The following is a 16,996-nucleotide window of genomic DNA, read 5'->3' as shown; positions in this document are numbered from 1 at the left end:
GATGGACTGAATGTGGATCAATGTCACACACTCCCCCAGTCAAAAGATCTGGGCCCAAATCCATCGTTTTTTTGCACTCCACACCACCCTGGGTTAGACAATGGCGATATGCAAATCAGCTCTGACCCTGTTGCCCCATGGGAACAGTCCAGTCCGAACTACAAACGCCATGTCCTTCCCAGAACGGAATCAAGCATCCGAGGACCGGACCGGTTTCGAGGTAACACCTCTCTTCAGCCCGGCTAGCTTGACTCCAAGTGGTGTGGAGTGCCTGGGACCCACGTCTGGGCATCCCCAGCGCACTTAGGGCGGCAATTGCAAAAACAACAAGTGATGGACTGAATGTGGATCAATGTCACACACTCCCCCAGTCAAAAGATCTGGGCCCAAATCCATCGTTTTTTTGCACTCCACACCACCCTGAGTTAGACAATGGCGATATGCAAATCAGCTCTGACCCTGTTGCCCCATGGGAACAGTCCAGTCCGAACTACAAACGCCATGTCCTTCCCAGAACGGAATCAAGCATCCGAGGACCGGACCGGTTTCGAGGTAACACCTCTCTTCAGCCCGGCTAGCTTGACTCCAAGTGGTGTGGAGTGCCTGGGACCCACGTCTGGGCATCCCCAGCGCACTTAGGGCGGCAATTGCAAAAACAACAAGTGATGGACTGAATGTGGATCAATGTCACACACTCCCCCAGTCAAAAGATCTGGGCCCAAATCCATCGTTTTTTTGCACTCCACACCACCCTGGGTTAGACAATGGCGATATGCAAATCAGCTCTGACCCTGTTGCCCCATGGGAACAGTCCAGTCCGAACTACAAACGCCATGTCCTTCCCAGAACGGAATCAAGCATCCGAGGACCGGACCGGTTTCGAGGTAACACCTCTCTTCAGCCCGGCTAGCTTGACTCCAAGTGGTGTGGAGTGCCTGGGACCCACGTCTGGGCATCCCCAGCGCACTTAGGGCGGCAATTGCAAAAACAACAAGTGATGGACTGAATGTGGATCAATGTCACACACTCCCCCAGTCAAAAGATCTGGGCCCAAATCCATCGTTTTTTTGCACTCCACACCACCCTGGGTTAGACAATGGCGATATGCAAATCAGCTCTGACCCTGTTGCCCCATGGGAACAGTCCAGTCCGAACTACAAACGCCATGTCCTTCCCAGAACGGAATCAAGCATCCGAGGACCGGACCGGTTTCGAGGTAACACCTCTCTTCAGCCCGGCTAGCCATTATCTGACCCAGGGTGGTGTGGAGTGCAAAAAAACGATGGATTTGGGCCCAGATCTTTTGACTGGGGGAGTGTGTGACATTGATCCACATTCAGTCCATCACTTGTTGTTTTTTGCAATTGCCGCCCTAAGTGCGCTGGGGATGCCCAGACGTGGGTCCCAGGCACTCCACACCACTTGGAGTCAAGCTAGCCGGGCTGAAGAGAGGTGTTACCTCGAAACCGGTCCGGTCCTCGGATGCTTGATTCCGGTCTGGGAAAGATATGGCTGTTGTAGTTCGGACTGGACTGTTCCCATGGGGCAACAGGGTCAGAGCTGATTTGCATAAAGCCATTATCTGACCCAGGGTGGTGTGGAGTGCAAAAAAACGATGGATTTGGGCCCAGATCTGTTGACTGGGGGAGTGTGTGACATTGATCCACATTCAGTCCATCACTTGTTGTTTTTTGCAATTGCCGCCCTAAGTGCGCTGGGGATGCCCAGACGTGGGTCCCAGGCACTCCACACCACTTGGAGTCAAGCTAGCCGGGCTGAAGAGAGGTGTTACCTCGAAACCGGTCCGGTCCTCGGATGCTTGATTCCGGTCTGGGAAAGATATGGCTGTTGTAGTTCGGACTGGACTGTTCCCATGGGGCAACAGTGTCAGAGCTGATTTGCATAAAGCCATTATCTGACCCAGGGTGGTGTGGAGTGCAAAAAAACGATGGATTTGGGCCCAGATCATTTGACTGGGGGAGTGTGTGACATTGATCCACATTCAGTCCATCACTTGTTGTTTTTTGCAAGAAATATATCACAGCCATTTTTTGTCCCTGGTTTGTAGCAAAGCTCAAGTGGACTTGTTGAATACCTTTAGACATGCACATAGCTTCAAGAGATACAGAGTTTCGTCCCTTTCTGTTATGATATGGCTTTCATCAATTATTTGGCCTGTTAACACTTTGGTGGACGCCTTTTCTGAGGTAATGGGTGGTCCACGGAGTCGGGGATCCATGAGAGGAGAATATTGATATGTCCCGGCTGAATGAGTGTGATCTGGATTTTGTGAAGGGTTTCCCCTTTGAGTGGGACCCAGGTGTGGCAAACCTTGCGTCCTGCTGTACAAACCTCTCTGGAGTTCCTAGATATATATTGTGTTGTCTCTTTAGGTTACATCACAGTGGAAGAGTGGGTCTTCTGTCCTTCTGCCTAATCCAAGCTGTAGAAGAGCTTGGGCTCTTAAAGAACAGAGTAATTCACGACTCGATGCTGCGTTTCCTATATGTTGGTGGGCAAATGTGCTGGTGGTGGGGGTCAGTGTAAGGTGCTATTAGCCCTTCTGTTTTTGATCTTCGACTGAGCCTTGAGTTGGAATATCAGCGACCTACTCTTTTCCATAGATATGGGATAGGTTGCATTTTCTAGGTTGTCTATTCAGCTCCACCCCACTGAGATCGTTAGATAAAACTGAGAAGAGAAATGCAAAAAGATCCAATGACTACTTACAACAATTGATTTACTGCCAGATTCATCAAAGACCCGTTTTGCGAGTCTTTAATAGCGATTCATAAGGAATCGCTATTAAGGACTTGCAAAACGGGATTCATGTAGGAATTGCAAAAAATATTGCGATTCCTACATGTTCCTTATTTGCGATTAGCAAATTGCTAATCACAAATAAGGAATAACTCCCCATTCATTCCTATGGGCCTACAGGCCCATAGGAATGAATGGGGAGTTATTCCTTATTTGCGATTAGCAATTAGCTAATCGCAAATAAGGATGCGATTTCAAGGGTGCAGGGGTGTCCAAAGGACACCCTGTAGCACCCCTGAAATGTAATCTACATTGGTGTTGCGCACACACATGTCCAAATGACATGTGTGTGTGTAACATGCAACTTAGAAAAATGCATTTAAATGCATTTTTCTAAGTTTTTGCTATTTACAACGAGGTCTGACCTCGCGGTAAATAGCGGCCCAAAATTGCGATTTCGCAATTTTAAAATGATTCATGAATTGCATTTAAGGAATCTCAAATAGAGATTCCTTAAATGCAATTCTTCGCAAATGTGCGAATTCTTTAATAGCGAATTTTGCATTTGGGATGATGAATCCCAAATGCAAAAATTGCACTCGCAAAAGGCAAGATTCTGAGAATCTTGCCCTTTGCGAGTGCAATTTAGCTTGATGAATCTGGCTGACTGATCCTTGCTCTAACAGTGTTTCCACTTTTTCACTACTTTAGACATTTAATTTGGATCTCTCAAACTCCTATAATTGTCACCCCATATCGTATCTGTAGTTTATTTCTAGAGGGCGTTATTTATTTATTTATTTATTTATTTTATTTTGAAAGTTTTATATAGCGCGAACAAGATCTTTGCAGATAACAGAGCGCTTTACATATGCAAGGGAGGGTGGGTACATGAGGGAGCATAAAATACAGATAGGAGGGAGTAATAACAATCGGGAAGGTCGGTAATACAGGTAAAACAAAACAGCTGTGCAAATGGATCGAGCACGAGTACAGATCGACGCAGAGTCTTAAAAGATCGGGGGTGGGAATTCAGGTGTATTTAGCCATGAGGATAGCTTTAACTTCTTTCTTAAAAAGAAAAGAGGAGGGGATGGTCCTGGTTTCAGGAGGTAGTGAGTTCCAGATCCTCGGCGCCATTCCTGAGAAGGAGCGTTTGTAAGTTCTTTCCTTCCGGAATCTTCGAGGTTTCAGCAGAAGATTCTTTGCGCTTCTGGTGGATCTCGAGCCGCCTGAAATTGTCAGCTTCTGAGTGAGGTAGCTGGGTGAGTTCAGGTGTATAGCCTTGTGTGTCAAGCAGGCAATTTTCAGGTGTATTCTGGCTTCAAAAGGCAGCCAGTTCAGGGACTTGAAGTCAGGGGTGATATGTGAATGTTTTTTTGATCCAGTGATGCGTCTCGCTGCCGCGTTTAGGGAGGCTCTCAGGGGGTGCAGTTGTAGTTAGGGGGAGGCCGCAGAGGGCGATGCTGCCGTACTCTTTTACTTAGCAATCGCAAAAGCTCATCAAACCAAAGACAATCCAGTTGTCGACTGGGTTGAGGAAGAAGGTTGATATAGACCTCTGCGGTGAATGATCTCAGAAAGGCGTTGTATGATGGCAGGGGTTCTCTGTACCACAAGTCAGTTCTGAGTCACTTAAACAATGTGTTTGTTTAAGCATTTTTATCTGAAACATGACAAAAGAGATACAAAAGGGAAATCCCAGAGGGGATGGTGGACACTGAAGATGAAGGAGGTGGTTAAGCTGTGGAACAAGTGGAAACAAGGACAATGATGATAAAGTGTGTAAAATGTTCATTTTATATGAAATGATGCCCCTACTTATTTTAGGAGGAAGAAAAGAAGACTATGGTTGGGTGTTACCTAGTTCAGAAAAGGCATGCTCTGTTCAACATTGGCTGTGGAGCTCCAAACAGAGGAAGGAGGGCTTCAGAGTACGCTCAAAGAGGATGTTGGGAAAATAGTTTTAGTGGAATGTCGTTGGAGGCTTAAGAATAGAGCAGGGGGCAAGAGGAAAGAAAGGTTAAGATAAGTTGCTAGTGAGGGAGCTCAGGGTTCCTGCAGAGGAGTACTCAGAATAGGATTTATGATGGCTTGTAGGAGATTTTAATGCATAACTTTAAAGAATAGACAGTAGTTTCTTGAGTGCCCTCTTTCTGACCAACAATGAACCAGCTTGTGTCAGTGGGAGGAGAGAGAGCTTGTGTTGATAAACTGAAAATATTGTGTGTTGCGAACTTGATAAACTTGTCCATATATGAGAAGGTAAATCTGTTGTGGGCCCGGTATTAGGCTTTTTGCAGTCATCTATGTTGCTCATAATAGGACCCACAATAAGGGCTGTAGCAGTGTGGAATGAGTCAGACCGTGTATATATCCAGCCATTGGATCTGGCTGCAGAATCACTGGTAGATATAAAAGTTTCCTGATGCATGAGGGATTGAAAAGGACACCAAGGTTTCTTTCAGAGGGGGCGGTGTTAATGTGTCAGGGATGAGACAGAGGCTGATTTGGGGATTTTTGAAGCACACATAGGAAACTATAGGATCTCAGCCACCCAGGAGTTCAGCGTATGAGGCTAAAAAGCCATTCAGTAGCAGGTAACAGACAGGCAGTTTGAAAAGTGTTTTCTTTACACGTTTTTATTGTTTTTAACATCGCCCTCGTGACAGTATGTTCCTATCAATATCAGTGGTTTAGGTCATCTGCACAGCAGTCACATACAGCATCTTCCCAGAAGTATGCACATGTAAGCGTATACACTGTTATGGCATGTCAGGCAGGTGTGAGAGTTAGTCCTCCCATTCATGCGTGCAGGATAAGGGGTCCTTGTATCAAGGTGTACATGTGCAAACATATACCCGAAAGAAAAGGTAAAGATGCTTACTAGGTCTACTCTGCGTCTAATATATGTTTGGATGGTGTTTACCGAGTGAGGTACAACTAATTTATTTTGGGCTATCACCGGTGTACATGTCCTAATATTAGGGTCCCACATAGAGGTCCTGCAGATGATACTAAAAGTGCAGAACATTGTCCTACTCAGTTAGCTTGCGTAAGGTTTAGGTGGTGCTTGTAGTCTCAAAGTGTCAAGTTCCGATTGGGCTGTCACAGTTCATCTGCAATGCGAGGTGTGACTTGGGGGCCCCTCACAGCAATCTCTAGGGATGTGCCTAAGTCAGTACCATCCCCAGATGCCTCTGACGTGTTTCCACTCTGGGTCGGATGCATCAATGTACAGAACACATTCACAGTTTCCGCTGCTGCTGCCTTCTCCTGCTCAACTTGTCGATTAGGTGGTCGCTGAGTTCCAGATCTGTTGCATTTCCTGCACCTCCTACATTGAAGAGGCAGGAGGGGGCTTTAAAGCATGACATCTGTACCTATTCTGTGTTGTTCCAGTCAGTCCTAGACCTCAAACAGGTCCTCAAAGAACAAAGAGCGGACATCAATTAACACTTTGAGTTTAGTGGAGAATATTTGCATATATCGGAGGCCGGCCTCACACAGCTCTCTTTTAACTGCCAGGAATGAGGCTCAATTTCACCACACAGCTAATGTGTATTCTGGGAAAATGGCTACAAAGTAATTTTTCAACCAGGAAACTGCCCTAGGCCTGCAACCATTACAGAATTAGGTCTCTGTTTCAGAATGATACGAGATATGCACTAGAGGGCAGGGTTGACATCCAGCTGGCGGCACCAGGCCGGGTCTCTGTGCGCACGTTCCAGTGCAAACAAGAGAAACAAGCCCTATGGGGCCACTTCAGTAGAAACGCTTCTCTCTAAGTATGCCGTCATGTCAGAACCCTCCATGCCCTCCGGTAAACCTACCACTTGGATGTTATTCCTTCTGCCTCCACAGCCCTGCGGTACAGAGAATCCACTCACTCTATGTGAGCGCTTGCATCTGTTTGTGGAGAGAATCCACAGAAGGGTCCATTTTCTCTAGTTTGTCATCATGGCCGTTGAATTTGTCAGCCAGACGTTTGTTATCCTCTCATAGGATTCCCCAATCTAGTGATACCTTGCTAAGCCTGGCCTCCAGGACCTCTCTGAATGCCTTAACAGCTGCAAGTATTTAGTCCAACCTGTTCCCTGGGCATGAGTCCGGAAGAGCACGACCATCTCTGTTAATCTGCTGGTCCTCCTCGTGAGGGGGCGTATCACACAGTCTTGACCTGTGACCTCCAAGGGCATCTTTAACACTTCAACTCCTGTCCATCGTGTCAGCTCCCCAGATGGAGCTTGGAGGACCAGGAATGGGTACCGCCACAAAATGGGTGTGATGGGTTAATGCTATAAACCCTAATATGTGAGTGAGGCTGGTTCCAAAGAGCAAAAGAGTCAGACGCCGGACTGAAGAGGGTTAAACAAACTATGATTAGAGAGGTAGAGTCTTAAACAACAAGAAGGCCTTTCTCTTAGAGAACAGTTATTGAAAGGCAGGAGATGAAGCATCCGTAGTTGTATTTCTTTTTGCAGGCACAACAAAATCAATTTCTCAACACCGTAGTTAGAAGTCAACCAGGAGAAAGTCATTGAATAGGGGTGTTAGGACCATTTTGGAGAAAATAATAAATTGCTTGAATGATTAGGGGCTGAATAGCTGATGTCCAAGTGATTATGTCGACTTCAGTATGGGAATGAGCACGGGGGTAATTTGGGAAAAGGACATGAACAGGCATTTGTGAGAGGAGATGGGCGGTAATACATATGGTAGGGGATTGCCAGTAAGTAGAAGCTTTTCAAAAGAATTTCCATATCTCCAAGCAAAATATTTTATTGATACATTTTGATGCATCCCCTATCGCAGCATCAAGACCATCTTCGAAGGCATTTTCGGCTATCAGACACCCTACTGTGAATCCCTGTGGCAGAGAACTAAGGCAACGGCCCCCTTCATTCAGTACATCAGGGGCAGATATTAGAAATGTAAGAGTTAAAGGAGGAAGCTGAGTCTGAGACACAGAGGGGTGCTTGCAGGATCGTTATGATGACCTGGGTGAGTAGACAGCTACTGTGCTTGGTCATGCATTATAGGAACGAGCATTGGGGTTAGATGAGGTACTCAGCGAATGCCATATTCATAGCTGACAGCTTGTGTGAAGTGTTCAAGAGCCCATTTATTGTCCTTAGGTGAGTGGGAGTGCAGGGATCCCTATATCTGGGAAACATGAGTGCATTTGCATCTTTTGGGTGACAATATGGGGTATAGCAGGGTCCAATCAACGTAGTGGACTAGGATTCTTTGAGTGCGTATGTGAGCACTAGAGTCAAATAGGGACTGAAAAGCATCATTGCAAACATCAAAAGAAGCAGAGGAAGGGGCGATGATGTAATGAATCTTTTGCGGTAGATAAAGATGGAGCAATGGAGCTGGACATGAACTTCCTTCCAGTAATGTGAGTCTTGTTAGTGAGAGGTAGGAATTTTTGCAGTCGTATTTATTAAGGACTGGGCAAAGGGTGGTAGTTGAAAGCTGGTGGAGTGACTATTGTGTCGAATACAATGATATTGTCCAAGGAGGTTTGAGTTGTGGTAGGACAGAGAGTGATCCATCAGCGCTCACTCTGGTCCCCATTAATTATACACTCATCCTGACATGCACTATTAAGCCTACTCAGGCCCCATAATAACTATTATTCTTGCATTTCATAGGATAACGCGGATTTCCAATTCAGCCTCTCATTTTTCTAAGGTTGATGCTTTGAAATAAGGAATAGCAGTACCTCTTACGTTCTGTGGTATGAAACCACAAACTGCTCTAGTAAGAACTGTGTGAAATACAAAGCTCGTGCAATACAGCTATTGTGAACAAACGCAAACCCACTGCTTAAGCTCTACCATATTAAAAAGGGTCCATTCTGCATAATGGCTCTTGTTTTTAACCCTTTGGGTGCTGGTGACGGAACCACTCCGTCACCAGCCACGGAAGGGCTGTGCTAATGACGGAGTGGTTCCGTCACGGCCCCGCCACCACGCCTGCGCGGCAGCGATTTCACGCCTGCGCTGAGCGTTCTATTGAGCGGGCGGGGCCGTGACGGAACCACTCCGTCACAAGCAAAGCGCGCCCGAGGCTCGTGATGGAGTAGTTCCGTCACGAGCATGGCGGCGCCGCGCGGCCCCTCTCCCCCCTAGTGCTGCGGCGGAATTACCGCCGCAGCCAAGGGGTTAAAATCTGAGTGTTGTACCGTGTCTTGATTGTTGCCTTGTAAACAAACATAAGTGATGACAGACAACATTTGCAGCAGGTTGGATTCCATCAACACAGTGTATCTTCACTGACAAGATTTAACAGGCAAGATATGTATATCCATCTTTGTAGGCTCACAATTAGGTACTAGTAAGTAATAGACATGAACCAAAGGTCATTGTAATGTGCAACTGTCCCTAAAAACACGATAAGGCATGCAAGAACCAGCACAGAATGCCATGGGGGTACGGAACAATGCTAGGAGATTCTTTCCACCCAACACCTACAACTAATGCATCCTAGGAAAGGACTAGACAGTGAAGTGATTGTAATTGAATGTGTGTCTGCTGTTAAACGGTAATGTCATAAACTAATGAAAGGAATAATCAAAGAAGATAGCCAAAACCTTAAAATGAATGTAAGAGAACTCTAAAAACAATGTCATGCTGTTTGTTAACAGATTCGCAGCCCAGCACACATTTCTTCGTGTACACCAGGGTTCTCCAAAGTCGGCCCTGGAGGGCCGGATCCATGCCAGATTTTTAGCATATCCCCATTTAGATAAATGTTGTTTTCTTAAAAATCTGGAATGGGTCCGGCCCTCCAGAACTAACTTTGTAGAATCCTGATGTACATGTTCAAATCTGTCAATACGCAAAGTTATCAGGATAAAGTGACTTTTGTGTAAACCTGGGCGAAGTACTACGCTACGCTCGCGTAGTCTGCGCTACTTCGCACTACGCGAATTGCACATAGCACAGTGCAAACACGCGTAGCATAGTGCAATGGAAAAGTTGGCTACTGCGAGCAAGAAAAATGACATCCCGGGGAAATTTTTTCCTCATTCGTGATCAGCAACATCAAGTTGCCGATCACGAGCGTGGAAAATAAACCTCCCGGCGAGATTCTCAACGAGGGGAGGTCAGGTTTCTCATTGCGAGTGGTCGCGTATGCTTGCGTCCACCTGCAATTAGAAACTACCAGTCCACGTTGAGAAAGCTGCAGCTCGAGTAGAAATCTACTCGAGCGGCAGAAAGTGACCACTTGCATTGTGCAAGATGCGGTTTGCACTGATTGCACAATGCGGACAAGCATCCGGCACTGTGCAATCAGTGCGAACAGCATTTTGCACAGTGCACTACGCAGTTCGCGTAGCTCGCATAGTGCGAAGTGCACTTCACGTAGGGTTACTTCTGTGCAATAGCTCTTATTTGGATCAACTTGAGAAGCCATATTCAGCTTATTCACAATGCTTACATTTTGTAACACCTGTCTAAACTTTCATTGTCTGCCAATGAGGAGACTGATTACAATTTGCTTTTTGTGGACAACCCTTCCATTTTAAATGCATTCACTTAATTCTCACTGCTTCCAGTCCCATCTTGCAGTACCTTTCACAGTGCTGGCCTTCATATCCTGGTGGACAGGCGGTGCAGCGGTAGGAGTTCAGTCCATCCATGACGCAGGTTGGGCTAAAGCTATAAAAGGAATGAGCACAGAAAGAACAGTAGTTTAGTTAATATCACACACCCTTGGCAAATTTGTCGTTTTCTTATGATGGCCTTGTGCAGCACAGATAGGACCTGCATTTTATAACAAAGGAAGGAATGAAGGGGGTAGCAGGAAGAACCGCCGCGGTCGGTAGTAGGAGTTGCAGGAGGGCGGTGACGTAGGGAGGGGGAGGGGCAGGGTGGGGGTAATAATGTATAGATTACGGAGTTTAACAGGTAAGTAAACATATAAATAAATAAAACGAATTTCGTTGCGTGCACTGCATCCCCAAATGCGATGCAGTGCGCGCAACGAAATTCGTTTTATTTATTTATATGTTTACTTACCTATTAAACTTACTACCCTCCCCCTCCCCACTTTACCGCCCTGCAAGAACTCCTACTACCGACCGCGGCTGAAGAAGAAAGGTAGAAACACAGTAAAGCAAGGAAGCAAGAGATGAAGGCAGAAGGGAAGGAAGCAAACAATGGAGAAGATAAACCACAAGGAAAGAAAGGAACAAGTCACTCCTTCTTATCCTCTACTTCTTTTATTTCAATAAATACTGTATGCTAGAGAACGCGCTACACTTGCCTATTGTTTTTTTGATGAGTTCCACCACTCATGCTCTTTTAATTTCAATATTTTTGGGCTGCAAGTCTGTCCTAGCACTGTACCTGTTTCAACCACAGCAATCTCTGTTCATGGCCACATTTCTTAGAAGTTATCTTCCTTACTCCTACTCTTACTGCCCATGCTTTAATCATTACACCTGTGATGGTTCCCTCCTCTTAGACAAGAAAACCATGCTGCTGCCTGACAACAAGTACTTGCAATGCAATAGGTCTCGCATTTGCAAGAGTTTAAGCTGTTGGCATTGTAATTGAAAATGCATTTTATTTATCTATTTTGATAATGAACACATAAATAAAAGGCATTGTCATTTACAATGCCAATAGCTCAAACTCTTGTAAATGCAAAACCTATTTCCTTGGAAAGAAGGGCCGCAATTGTACCAGGCTGCTTGGAAAGTGAAAGCGCTCATGGAGCGCTGAATGTTGCTGGAAAGCATGTAGTGCCTGTAATAGGAGAAACTCATTAAAGAAAATAGTGTTTACAGTCTGAATAAGAAGTACCATGTAACAACTGAATTAAAAGGGCCAGTCCTCATGGTAGGTTACAAATGAAGACAAGGCGGTACTAAGGAGAGACTAACAAGCCCATTAACAAATCAGAAGCCAGCATTTACAAAGGACATTGACACAAGCCAATGAAAAATATGGGCGGAGACTGGACGGAGCTTTAAGTCCATGCTCGAATACAGCATGCCTCACAGAGCGAGCAGTGCATGTGCTTCCCAGCCTCGACCTCACAACCAGCCCGGCCCACTACTCCCATCAAAGAGGAAACCTGTACCCAGCTGTCCCAATATATCATCAGAATATTACCCAAGCTCACGCAGAGTTTGGTGGATGCATAGTTTTGAAAGGACGAGGATAGCATAAGGATTGAGATGAGGAAGAGCAGAACTAGGAGTCATGAAGATGACTGCTTTTGCCATGTCCCAGGTCCATGTTCCTTCCAGTTCTTATGCATAAGCACCAAACCAATTAGGACTTCCACCTAGGATAAACACTACAAAACCAGAGAGAAACCATGATGCACAAAAAATAGTGAATGTTTCCAGAAGTACATCATTCATTTTCGACTACATAGAAATACCTATCCCAGATCTACAGGTGTGACATTTAATCCACTTTCAAGTGGTAGGACTAAATAAATGTATGAGGCACAGCCCCAGTGCCAAACCGAGAGTCTTCTGCCCAGTATTGGCAAAATGTCCCATGTGTATCACCCTGAATCGCTTCGGAGAGCTGTACCTGCACTTAACAATAGACCCAGAAAATAGTAATCTGACAGTAGATTGTATTCAGTTTGGGATCTTTTGTCCTTGGCCAGACACTCCCGCAGTGAAAGAAAATTAGGCTGTGCCAGACAGGAATGGCAGGTTAACAAAGTGTGCCAAGTCAGCCATTGCACATCCAAACATACGCAAGCAAGCCTGTGTGGAAATAAATGGAGAAGGAAAGGAGACGGACAATATGTGCCCTGAGAGCTATAGAACATGGAACTCTGAGTTTAAATATAGTAATGAAGAAACAGGGCGCATCCCCAGTCAAGGCGCACCACACAAAATGGAGCTCCTCTCTCCGAGCGACTGTATAAAAGCAATGGGCACCAAAGGATGTCATTCAAAGTAAGGAACACCACATCAACCATGTAAAGAAGCTCATAAGGGGGGAAATGTAATGACTTTAACACAAAAGAAAGGCTCCCAGACAGAAAATGTACCTTTTAGGAGATCGAGAACAAGCAATGGAGTTACCATGAGTTTGACATTGACCAAACTCATCAAAGACGTATATGACTGCCTGAGTAGCCAACCACTGACTATCTCAAGAAGAAAGAAATAATTAGAGAAGAACACAAGGCCAAAGAATCTGTAAAGTCAATGTAACAAAACAAATGAGTGCTTAGAAATCCTTCATGGATTTTTCTTTATTACACTCTCCTCTCATATGTATGTAAAGCGCTCTAACATCTGCAAGGATCCTGTTCGCGCTATACAAAACTCTGAAAACAAAATAAAATAAACAACCCTGAAAACCTTTCCAGGGCCTGATGTAGGCATGCAACGTGGATGGTGCCCTGGACTGTTTTGTAAAACCAAGCTGCAAGTACAAATGCTTCCATTGTAAATCATCCTGCTCAATCTCTAGACCAAGAGGTTCCACGTCGGGGCGGGATGCAAATTTGACTCTCACTGGATTCAAGTTGAGGAGCGCCGTGAGACCCTAACGGGTGAGTAGTGCACTTTACAAAACCATGATTGATTGATTGAGGAGCTATTGTAATGCATTTTGAGTGTCTTGGTAACCAGCACCAGACAGCAATCACAAGTGGATTTAAGGACAACTAAAATAGTTGAGCGCACATCCTTGCAAACTTAAAATAGAAATAATGCAGAGAATTCTATCCTGCAGAGCCAGGCCTGTTTGCTTTATTCTGATACAGGTCATAAAGATAATGCTGATTTCAGAGAGGTTGGGCATCCATGCTGTAGCCGCTGTGACAATATTCAGATTTCACTGATCTTAAGGATATCAGCAATCCGTCACCGAACCACTACAAACACCCACCAACTCCTAAAGCTAGACAGTCCCTAGAGCAATCAAGATTACTGGGATCTTCAGACGCACTGGAGAATGACCTTCAAAGTAACATGACCTTAAGTGTGTTCTCCTGCTTTTTTATGTTGTACTTTGATATAGCAGGAACCTACCCAAAGGGATATGGAGTCCTTTTAGGCACAGGGAAAATAAGTGATTTGCTCAGAATCACAAGATGCTGAGACAATGCCGGAACTCAAACATGGTACCCCAGTTCCAAAGTCGGCAGCTCTGGCAGTTAGGCCACCTCTCCTCCCGTTGGTGTGACATTGCTGATGAAGACTGATAAAGGTATGTTTTTAAAAGAGATGAGCGTCGCAGAAAATGATAAACTCCTCTGCTGCTGCTGGACAGAAATTGCAGAATTTGTCTCTTTGAAGTCCTTCAACACTTTTTCTTCCAAGAAATATCTTTGTTTCCTAAAATGGAATCTTCAGAAAGGTTTATGTCCTACTTTTGTCTTTCAGCTGCTCAGGAGGATGTTTCTCCTTGCGACAAACCAGTCGCCTGAGAAAGGCCAAAATGGAAATTCCATTTAAGAGCCAGTTGAAGAGACTTAAGCATGTGTATGTCTCGCTGAGGTTTCTGGCAGCTTATAAAACACTGATAGCCATATGTGCTGGAGCTCATCACCAGCTGGGATATTTGCAGGGCATAGCTGTTTGCTTCAAGACATAGTGAAAGGTCAGCATATTACCTTGGATATTGGGGGGCAGCCTAATATGCTGGTGAAAACAACTTTCACATGTGAAGAGTCAGGAAAGTCTTTGACAATTCTGGATATGAAACGTGCTAGGTAAGTCCATCCTGAACTTTTAATTCTTACAATGCGAGAGTTTCTATCTCATGCAGTTCTCATTGTTACTGGTTTCCATCGGGTATGTCATCTTTTCCACAATATAGCCCAGCACTTGCAACAGTGCCTACCCCAATACAAATTTACCAATGGGATAATTGATAGACACCACTATATTATACACCTTACCATAAAATGCAGCCTCTTGGTCATGTGAGGAAAGAGAAATATGGAATAAAGCTGTGTTCTGCTTTTATGTTCCCAGAGGGGTTTGCTTATTTATTTATGGATTTATTGCAACCATCACCTGGAGGAATGCTGATGGCAAAAACTGATCAAAAATAATCACAAACCCAATAAGAAGACACCAAGAAAAACAGTGGGCATTTAGCGGAAAAGATTTTTTGAAGCCTGCTTGAAGGCAGGGAGGTCCTCAAGTAGGAAAAGGAGGAGCTTGTTTCAAAGCTGAAGGCCCAATACTTGGAAGGACCTACACTCACAAAGGGCTTTCATAAAGTGAAGTATACTAGCAACAGCAAGAGAACCCGAAAACAACCATCTGTGGAGAAGAGAGGGAGTAATGATATCCAGGAGGAATTTTGGGTCGGTGCAATGAAAGGCCACGTGAACAAAGCAAAGTATCCTTTGTGAACTGGGAACCAATGGGGAGTACTGTGGGAAGCCGTGACATGGTTGAATTTTAGGAGCCCAATCTTCCTGCCATTTTCTGAATTATCTTTAGCTTTCTCATCCGATATTTTTGAGAGACCTAGATTGAAACTCCTACTGTAGTCTAGATTATTACGAACTAACGTTCCAATTATTCCAATTATTAAAGTTTGCGTTGAAGAATGAGGGTGTATGTGCAGCGCTGGCCTTCCATTTTTTTATTTCCAAGAAGGCAAATCCAAGGGATAATGCTCAAACACTCTGACAGGTATTCTGTGATGAGACTGTCAAGTATCCCCAGCTTTCCAGGTAGTTTGCCTTTCTTCTCTTGCCCTTGAATCTCAAGTGAAAAGAAATATCAGTTTCCAGCTCCAGGCCTTATTATATCAAAATCTACTCAGGGCTGCTAATATGGGAGGCACAAGTGCCAGCCTCTAATGTGTTACACAATAATTTTCACCCTGCCATATATTTTAGCTCTTTGCTATGCCACTCATTATCAGGGACGGTCCGTGCAGGTAAGCACAGTGGGGCAGGGTGAGGGGGGGGTTTAGTCGACACACGACGGAATAGGGAAAATTCAATAAATAATTCCTATTCAGTCATCTGTCAACATACCCCCCCGCACCACCCCACCGCGCTTACCTGACCTAATCAAAGCCTCTGAGATCGAGGGAAAATCAAGGATAATGCTCGCACACCCTCGCCTTCCTGATGGAGCAGGCAGAAAATCGAGGAGGTGGAAAGGACCGAAGACCACGAGTAGCCCAGCAACATGGAGCCAACTTGATCACAGGACACACGGGCATTGTTGAGGCATGCCCAGATAACTAGGCATTTGAATCCTCTCCTACAGGAAGAGGAGTTGGAGTGCTTTTGTTTTTATATATGTTTTTTATTAACCTTGATCATGAATTAGTCTTGGGAGGAGGAAGGAAGGCATTGAGATGATGAGCTTCATGTGCTAGTCCTTGTTTTGATGTTTGTCAACTCGCCAGTTATTGACGTTTTCTATTTCTGTGATTGGACTATGAGAAACATATTATGTCTCTAAGGGTACCTATTGAGATTTTTCTCACACCAATTATTTGTGCATTGTAAGTCGTAAGGCACTACGGGTCTGCAGTAGGAAGTCTAGTACCATTTGGTGGCTTCTCATTCATCTTCCCAGTAAAGGAAAACGTGTGTGAAAGGCAGTGCTGTTCCACCAAAGCAGGTGCCATCCAAAGCATTTCTCCTTTTAGGGTTCTTTAGCAAATCTGACAGAAATAGAGAGGGAAAGTTTGACTCACTCATCGCAGCACCAACCTCGTAAAAAAGGAGTGATATTTAACCCTTCCTACAATCCTGCAAGTGCCAATGGTAAATAGAGAGGATTTTAGATTGACAGTGGATAACCAGCGTTTTGGTTGTCTTGGTTAAAAAAAGTATTGTTAAGTAAAATAACAAAGGAAAGAAAGACAGTGTTCTATCCAATAACTAAGGGGCATATTAGCAAGGATCTCGTTAAAATTGGCTTCTATTGGAATTCTATAACGCATATTACCAAGCCCATTATCGCCGTTTCAACGGCAGTTTCCTGCCGCTAAAACGGCGATAATTTTAACGAGGTTCTTGCTAATATGCCCCTAAATCCCGCTCTACTTTTCTCTCTCTCCTTTTATCTGACTCTTACACAGGGGTGTAGCTTGGTCAGTATGATTGGGGGGGGGGTGGAGGGAGGGAGGTGAGATTCAGATTTCCTAACAATTATGCGGGAACATCTTGTTAAAAAGACACATTATACGAGAAGGAGGACATGAGGGCGATTTTAGGGGCGGTGGAAAGAGTGATGAGTGCAGATTGTCAGGGTTAC

The 16,996-nt window shown here is 44.9% G+C and overlaps 1 protein-coding gene across 7 annotated transcripts in view; it reads right to left on the bottom strand.

Moving 5' to 3' along the window:
• The window catches only part of LAMA2 (laminin subunit alpha 2), a 3,430,794-nt gene that overhangs the window by 1,098,982 nt on the left and 2,314,816 nt on the right, over positions 1-16,996 (bottom strand). For all 7 annotated transcript variants that reach the window (XM_078648920.1, XM_078648921.1, XM_078648915.1 and 4 more), the window contains one exon: positions 10,347-10,433. In XM_078648920.1, the coding sequence (XP_078505046.1) occupies positions 10,347-10,433 (87 nt within the window). The remainder of the gene's footprint in view (positions 1-10,346; positions 10,434-16,996) is intronic.

The sequence above is a fragment of the Lissotriton helveticus genome, chromosome 6 (genome assembly GCF_964261635.1).
Source record: "Lissotriton helveticus chromosome 6, aLisHel1.1, whole genome shotgun sequence".
Classification (NCBI taxonomy): domain Eukaryota; kingdom Metazoa; phylum Chordata; class Amphibia; order Caudata; family Salamandridae; genus Lissotriton; species Lissotriton helveticus.
Note: the sequence above shows the minus strand (reverse complement) of the source record. Positions and strands in the feature narration are given on the sequence as shown.